Source organism: Haliotis rufescens, unplaced genomic scaffold, assembly GCF_023055435.1.
Source record: "Haliotis rufescens isolate VD_foot unplaced genomic scaffold, xgHalRufe1.0.p SCAF_12, whole genome shotgun sequence".
NCBI lineage: Eukaryota > Metazoa > Mollusca > Gastropoda > Lepetellida > Haliotidae > Haliotis > Haliotis rufescens.
Window position 1 is genome coordinate 27,651,659 of NW_025963802.1, and position 9,451 is coordinate 27,661,109.

The 9,451-nt window shown below is 40.3% G+C and overlaps 1 protein-coding gene across 4 annotated transcripts in view; it reads left to right on the forward strand.

Annotated features, from left to right (window-relative positions):
• The window catches only part of LOC124116189, a 65,676-nt gene extending 59,246 nt beyond the window's left edge, over window positions 1-6,430 (forward strand). For all 4 annotated transcript variants that reach the window (XM_046477448.2, XM_046477456.2, XM_046477465.2 and 1 more), the window contains exons 5-7: window positions 172-420; window positions 4,491-4,574; window positions 5,214-6,430. In XM_046477448.2, coding sequence (XP_046333404.2) covers window positions 172-420; window positions 4,491-4,574; window positions 5,214-5,917 — 1,037 coding nt within the window. In that variant the 3' untranslated portion in view covers window positions 5,918-6,430. The remainder of the gene's footprint in view (window positions 1-171; window positions 421-4,490; window positions 4,575-5,213) is intronic.
• Window positions 6,431-9,451: the final 3,021 nt, after the last annotated feature.

Sequence of the window (9,451 nt, forward strand, 5' to 3'; positions counted from 1 at the left end):
CTTTAATACCCCGTAATACATTACCTAAAGGTTCATATGGAATAGGTTACCAAACTCTTCACTTCGCCGACATGAAGTGTCATATATAAGACTATCCGTTAAAGGGCTAAACTTTCTCACAATACTTGATCTTTATGGATATAATATACATGTAGTTTCAACTGGTTTCAGGTGAGTGTACTTTCCTACGCCATAACCACTCTAGCATCATATCCAACAATTTGGAGATTCCTTCTGGCAAGGAGCTGGAGGAATGCAAGAAGCTGTGCGAGAGCGAAGTCAACTTCACCTGCCGCTCATTTGAATACAACAGCAAGAGACGCTACTGTCAGCTAAGTGATGTGGACCGTCACACAAGCGGGATCCGGTTCACGGAGAACGACGAGGAGCTCGACTACTACCACCGTACATGTGATACAGGTGAGCTTCACTTCCATCTTGCTTCCGTCTTGCAGTTTATGACCAGAGACTGTCTACTACATATAGCATATGACCAGAGACTGTCTACTACATATAATATATGACCACAGACTGTCTAGTGCATATATTATATAACCAGAGACTGTCTACTACATATAATATATGACCAGAGACTGTCTACTACATATAGCATATGACCAGAGACTGTCTACTACATATAATATATGACCACAGACTGTCTAGTGCATATATTATATAACCAGAGACTGTCTACTACATATAGCATATGACCAGAGACTGTCTACTACATATAATATATGACCACAGACTGTCTAGTGCATATATTATATAACCAGAGACTGTCTACTACATATAATATATGACCAGAGACTGTCTACTACCCATAGTATATGACCACAGACTGTCTAGTGCATATATTATATAACCAGAGACTGTCTACTACATATAATATATGACCAGAGACTGTATACTACCCATAGAATATTACCACAGACTGTCTAGTGCATATAGTATATTACCAGAGACTGTCTACTACATATAGTATATGACCAGAGACTGTCTAGTGCATATATTATATAACCAGAGACTGTCTACTACATATAATATATGACCAGAGACTGTCTACTACCCATAGTATATGACCACAGACTGTCTAGTGCATATATTATATAACCAGAGACTGTCTACTACATATAATATATGACCAGAGACTGTCTACTACCCATAGTATGTGACCACAGACAGTCTAGTGCATATAGTATATAACCAGAGACTGTCTACTTCATATAGTATATAACCAGATACTGTCTACTACATATAATATATGACCAGAGACTGTCTACTACCCATAGTATATGACCACAGACTGTCTAGTGCATATAGTATATTACCAGAGACTGTCTAGTATATGACCAGAGACTGTCTGCTACATAAAATATATGACCAGAGACTGTCTACTACAGTGCTATATGACCAGATACTGTCTACTTCATATAGTATATGACCAGAGACTGTCTACTACAGTACTATATGACCAGAGACTGTCAACTACATATAGTATATGACCAGAGACTGTCTACTACAGTACTATATGACCAGAGACTGTCTACTACATATAATGTATGACCAGAGACTGTCTACTACAGTACTATATGACCAGAGACTTTCTACTACATATAATGTATGACCAGAGACTGTAAACTACCAATAGTATATGACCACAGACTGTCTACTACATATAGTATATAACCAGAGACTGTCTACTTCATATAGTATATAACCAGATACTGTCTACTACATATACTATATGACCAGAGACTGTCTACTACCCATAGTATATGACCACAGACTCTCTCTAGTGCATATAGTATATTACCAGAGACTGTCTACTACATATTGTATATGACCTTAGACTGTCTAGTGCATATATTATATAACCAGAGACTGTCTACTACATATAATATATGACCAGAGACTGTCTACTACCCATAGTATATGACCACAGACTGTCTAGTGCATATAGTATATAACCAGAGACTGTCTACTACATATAATATATGACCAGAGACTGTCTACTAACAATGGTATATGACCACAGATTGTCTAGTGCATATAGTATATGACCACAGACTGTCTACTTCATATAGTATATGACCAGAGACTGTCTACTACCTATAGTATATGAACACAGACTGTCTAGTGCATATAGTATATAACCAGAGACTGTCTACTACATATAATATATGACCACAGACTGTCTAGTGCATATAGTATATAACCAGAGACTGTCTACTTCATATAGTATATAACCAGAGACTCTCTACTACATATAATATATGACCAGAGACTGTCTACTATCCATAGTATATGACCACAGACTGTCTAGTGCATATAGTATATGACCGGAGACTGTCTACTACATAAAATATATGACCAGAGACTGTCTACTACAGTGCTATATGACCAGATACTGTCTACTACATATAGTATATGACCAGAGACTGTCTACTACAGTACTATATGACCAGAGACTGTCTTGTACAGTACTATATGACCAGAGACTGTCTACTACATATAATGTATGACCAGAGACTGTCTACTACAGTACTATATGACCACAGACTGTCTACTACATATAGTATATAACCAGAGACTGTCTACTTCATATAGTATATAACCAGAGACTGTCTACTACAGTACTATATGACCAGAGACTGTCTTGTACAGTACTATATGACCAGAAACTGTCTACTACATATAATGTATGACCAGAGACTGTCTACTACAGTACTATATGACCACAGACTGTCTACTACATATAATGTATGACCAGAGACTGTCAACTACCCAAAGTATATAACCACAGACTGTCTACTACATATAGTATATAACCAGAGACTGTCTACTTCATATAGTATATAACCAGAGACTGTCTACTACATATACTATATGACCAGAGACTGTCTACTACCCATAGTATATGACCACAGACTCTCTAGTGCATATAGTATATTACCAGAGACTGTCTACTACATATTGTATATGACCTTAGACTGTCTAGTGCATATATTATATAACCAGAGACTGTCTACTACATATACTATATGACCAGAGACTGTCTACTACCCATAGTATAGTATATGACCAGAGACTGTCTAGTGCATATATTTTATAACCAGAGACTGTCTACTTCATGTAGTATATAACCAGAGACTGTCTACTTCATGTAGTATATAACCAGAGACTGTCTACTACATACAATATATGACCAGAGACTGTCTAGTAGATAATATATATAACCAGAGACTGTCTACTTCATATAGTATATAACCAGAGACTGTCTACTACAGTACTATATGACCAGAGACTGTCTTGTACAGTACTATATGACCAGAGACTGTCTACTACATATAATGTATGACCAGAGACTGTCTACTACAGTACTATATGACCACAGACTGTCTACTACATATAATGTATGACCAGAGACTGTCTACTACATATAATGTATGACCAGAGACTGTCAACTACCCAAAGTATATAACCACAGACTGTCTACTACATATAGTATATAACCAGAGACTGTCTACTTCATATAGTATATAACCAGAGACTGTCTACTACATATACTATATGACCAGATACTGTCTACTACCCATAGTATATGACCACAGACTCTCTAGTGCATATAGTATATTACCAGAGACTGTCTACTACATATTGTATATGACCTTAGACTGTCTAGTGCATATATTATATAACCAGAGACTGTCTACTACATATACTATATGACCAGAACCCCTTCTTCACGAGTGTTCGTAACGTGATTTAAAGAATTGAATGAAAACAGGCCAGATCAGATTTAACATTATAGGCAAAGTGATCCCACAGTTCGGCGTGTATCTCCTTGTCGAAATGTAAACACGAGGGAAACCTAAATGTGGGCGTCAGCAAAAGCCTTTAATAATAATTGTTCCTATTAGGATCGATACTCCAGTCCTTCATATCATTGCTTTAATTCCCAACATGGATTTACACACTATTACACTGTTTTCTTTCCGTGCATATCGCCATGAACGAAAAAGTATTGAATACACTTCTTAAAATGTACATATGGCATGCAAATGTCTGGAACATGAATTAAGGATACTATTTGTGGTGCTACGTACGAGTTGACATGTTGCATTAATTTGAATAGCCTTCAATATACTAATTGGTTTTTGTTTTTGTTTTTCGTTTTTGTTCGTTTTTTCCTTCGTTTGTTTTACCTTTTCCTTTTTTTTTTCTTTGGGGGGGGGGGGGGGGGGGGGGGGGGGGGGAGGGAAGGGGGGATTGTATTCATTCTCTTTTATGATGAAAAACATCCCCTTCACATTAAAGTGCCTGGTTGTATGTAGATTAGCGTGTGCCCTGACTATCTGCAGTCCAGTTATTAGAAGTAAACCATGTCTCTGCTGCTACATCAATAACCACAACGTACGTATGTGTATACACGACGTGTTTGTGTATATGTTTCCGGCTGTACCATGAATGATATCCTATGTCACCAGGTCGCCTGAAGGCAGGGTTTACCGTCTCTCCCATCGGCATCATCACACAGGAGTACAACACAACGCCAGATCCAACAACCCCAGGTGACGCATTGCTGTCAATACAGGGGTTAACGGCTGTACATTATCCTCTCTCATCCACCGTAGTTGTACGAGTAGTTAGCCATTGCAGAACGAGTAGTTAGCCATTGCAGAACGAGTAGTTAGCCATTGCAGAACGAGTAGTTAGCCATTGCAGAACGAGTAGTTAGCCATTGGTGGAAGAAACTGATCACAAACCCCTATCGTTCAGAGCAGGTAGCTGTGCGAGTAGTAAGCCACTGGTAGAACCAGTAGTTAGCCATTGGTAGAACCAGTAGTTAGCCATTGGTAGAACCAGTAGTTAGCCATTGGTAGAAGAAACCGATAAAATCCGATCCCTCCCTTTCGGAGCATGTAGCTGTGCGAGTATTTAGCCACTGGTAGAACCAGTAGTTAGCCATTGGTAGAAGCAGTAGTTAGCCATTGGTAGAAGAAACGATCACAAACAACAACCTTTCAAAGCGGGCAACAAATGTCAGACAGTGAGATATTTTTTTAAAACACACTAAACCCACCCCATCAATCAGAGAAAGCTTTAATTCGTATTTTTTACAACTTTGTCGATGCTTTGTTTGTGCTGGATATGCTTTTGTGTAGAGAAATTCATGTACTTCCCATGTATTGAGAAATTCTATCTTGCAGAACCGACCTCGAGTTTGTTTTGCACACAACTAAGGTCAATTGATCCAAACACGACAGAGCCGGTGCCTGAGGAAGTTAAGGAACTTCAGTCTATGAATGTCGTGTTTAAAGCTCGCCAGACAACGCTAAAGAGGACCAGCGTTCCAGACTCTAGACCCTCCGCAACATACGTGGGGTCATCAGCCGTCATCGTCTCATTCTCAGTCATAGGCGCGATCATCTTATGTGACCTCTTTACCTTGCCGCGCCATTGCAAAAACGCACATAGAAACTTGAAGCGTAAAAAGAGAAAACACGTTGAGATCACATTCGCTGATCGCAGCCACCTCAACATTACAGATCACATGAATGCTGTGAAACTGCATATGCAGCATCTTTCACAAAACGACACATCAAATGACACTAAAGAAGAAAACGGTGATCCATTGACAAATGCCGAGGTTTTGAGTGAGCATTCTTTCGGTAAGATTATGAACACGGACGTCGGAGAAGACGACAAAGTTCCCAATGGAACTTTACAACGCAAAACCTCATCCAGGACATATGATTGGTCAGATGAGGACGACCCTACCGAACCGCGTGATATCCTTGCAATTGAAATAGAATGCGACTCAAATGATGCCAAAAGCGATGACGTTGATCTTGATGCATCTTCAAGTAGTTCCAAGTACATTTATCGGACGTACATGAGCACGGACTTGTGAGGAGCTGGGCAGCTGTCTGTGTTCACGGTGCTTTTATTTCGATGTCCAGTTTGTGACATATATTTCAGTTGCTTCGTGTGTATATGGATGTTGGTATTATTCGGAAGACGATACCGCAAACTTTCATTCTAGAGGGTCACGGCGTTGAAGACAGTAACATCAAGGGGATGGATGGTTATTAAGATTATGAAAATAGAAATAGTAGCAGTAAGGTGTTTGCCAATTCATCACCACTGAGTGGGAAGGTTGAGGATGAGAGTCGATATTAAGGAAAGTAGGCTTGAGGTATTCCTTCGAGGCAAATTATTTTCTTTTGTTTTCATACATTTCTGTTTTGTCATGGGTCATGCGTTTGGCATTGAACACGAGGATATCAATTTGCAAGTTCTTGTAATGACTCTTGAAGATCCTCCGAAAATAATGTGGTCGATCTCTACACGTCTGTCCTTGTTTAATGTTTTGGGTGTCATGTTCAATGGTTACACCATGTTTTATAATAAAATACACCAGAATTCACAATCTGTTGTTTGCCGATATTGAGAACTCCATCTTGCACAACCATATTTCAGCACTAAGCCCTTTATGCTTCCATGCTTCAACGATGACTTACATTAGTCGTTGCACAAACAGCACTTTGGGCAACCAGACCATTTGTGTGTATTGAACATACAGGCTCTTACAGTGGACACCCTCAGTTCCCCTATAAGGTGGACAACATACATCTAATGTCCAGCTTCTGTACAGTGCGGATATTCTTTTCTTGTGACATGAACTGTTGTGGGGTCAGTTAAGTTGGGGAGATATTAGTCATCAAAGTGTTACTCAGTTGATTGTAGTCAACTCCAGACACAGAGCTAAAAAGAATGATTTGCCTTGAAACTATTCGTGTAAGTCTTTCAACCACGTATTACCCATAGTCTTAGTCATAGTCTTAAGATGCATTTGAACCGTACACAACCACACAATTGGGACATATATAGGGAGAAATATGCAAGAAATGTATATGGTTTGTGTATTATAACGTGTTACAAGTAGTCCACGATACCAAGCTTTCAGGATAGTTTAATTACATTTTTAATGAACAATATTTGAGATTTGACGCATGCCAATTGATCCTTTCTCTGATAGCATTGCGTCTCGTGTGATGTATGACGCAATCTCCACCATGAAGCAGCATCAAGTCACCATACCTAGGACAGGTTTCTTGTATCGAATTGGATTATGTGATTGTTGCAAGCAATCGGCAGCTTAACAATGATATGGTTTCTTGTACTTACATTAACGCGACTGATTCAAAATGTCATGTTACGTTACTGTAACAACCAGCACATTTTGTGGGGGATTGTTTGGAGCACTTGTCACTACCCATCACCTGTTAAAATTGTTAAAATATATATACGCTGATGTAATTGTGGATGAATATACTGCTCATCATCCTGTGAACATATGTCGGTATAAGTTGATTTTGCTGTGTATGAAGACACTATCCTTGGCCTTATAAACTGACGGCCAAAAGAAACGTTACCAACGATATTTCTAGGATAAAATATGACCAACACAATTTGAAGCAGCAATAACAATTGTATTGTAGAAATTCATCATTCAGAACAGTAAAATGCGAATTTACTAATTCAACAACAAAGTCCTTGACCTCCAAAAAGGGACATTTCTTGACAAGGGGTCATTCGTCCAGTAATCGATCAACAACATTGGTTACAACTTTAAGGTGACGGTGGCCCAGACCGTTCAATACGGGATATGACCTCCATGAGCGGCAATGCATCTTCGAATGCGGCGTCGAACTGAGTAGACAAGCGTCCTCACATCGACTGCAGGTATCCGATTCCATTCCTCACGGAGGGCACCGATCAACGCTTGTCTCGTGAAGGGAGTATGTTGACGTTTCCGAAGACGACGCCACAGCTGGTCCCAGAGATGTTCTATGGGTGACAGATCTGGTGATCGAGCTGGCCGCGGCAGGACAGCCACGTTGTTGGCGTTGAGGAAGTCTCTAGTAATACGGGCTTTATGGGGTGTGGCGTTTTCTTGTTGGAACACCGTCCGTTGTTGACGCTGGATGAAAGGAAGAACCACTGGCTGTAAGATATTGTCAATGTAGCGTTGTGCTGTCAGATTGCCTTCGATGAGGAAAAGTTCCGTCTTCTCGTCCCCGCTAATGCCGCCCAAGACCATCACACTTCCGCCCCCGTAAGGTTCCACCTCCTGGACACAACGTCGTCGATAAACTCGCGTCCGCCCATCAGGTTTGAAGAGTTGGAACCTGGTCTCGTCACTAAACAGCACTCGCCGCCATTCCCTTTGTTGCCTGCACCACGTCAATCTGGCACGTCGATGTTGACGGGTCAAGGTCATGCCCTTGAAAGGGCGATAAGCCCGGAGACCATAATGTCGTAGTCGTATGGTCACTGTTTGTCTGCTGACCGGATGTCCTAAGCTGTTGGCAGCTGATGACGTCACAGTGAGAAATCTGTTCCTCAGATAAAGTACCCGTAAAAAGCGGTCATCCTGCGGGGTCGTGACCTTTGGTTCTGCCACTCCGTGGTCTGTCTGCGGTTCTGCCAGTCTGTCGGAGACGTGCGACCAGTCTGGTAATGGTCATCTTGGAGCAGTTCATGTTAATGGCAACCGCTCTCTGTGTCGCTCCCATCTACAGCATAACATACCTATTATATGGCTCTCTCCCTCTGGACAGCGGTCAGTCTTGGCATGTTCGTTGGTGTTAATCATCGCAACCAATGATAGGGAACAGATCCGTGCGTAATTTATACCCGGAAATTGCACGATAATTTGGGAAAGAATGTTTAAAAAATTGCTGTAAAACACCAATATCTCCCAAAATCCGCAAAGCACGTGCAAAGAACGACAGAGAACATGAAGGCTGTATTCTTGAGATGTGTTCTTTACTGTTTTTGAACAGGTTGGCATCTTTGTTTCAAAGTGGCAAATCAGTTAATGTTGGTAACGTTTCTTTTGGCCCTCAGTTTATATGTCGATATAAGATCAGTTTCATCTCTCTTAACGTGTTTGATAAGTATGTACGCTCAGATTGATCCATTATCTAACAGCTGAAAGACACTAATTTGTATATGAAGCTCGGGAAATGTGACCCAATGTGTTAGCTGATGCGTGCATGTGCTCCTTTGAAGCATTACAGATAAGCCTTGAACATATGGAAGGGGGTGATAAAGGTTTTAAACAAATAAAGCACACAATCAACTATTTATTTTTGCTGCTGGGAATAAAGAGTGTCAGAGCTATACTACGGTGAATGTATTGAAAAGATTTGACACAATACGTTAATAATTTGTAAAGTGACGGAGGAATGAGTTCTACTCGAACAGTTCTACTGCCAGTTCCCTGCACATACATTGTTTCTGTCAAGAGGGATGTGACCTCATTGATGCCTTTAGAACAACGCGGTATTCCAGTTGTTTGATGAGCATTTCTTCTTCATTATACTGTGATAAAGTCTGTAAACAGCATACTGCTTGTCAACAACAATAGGGTCTATAC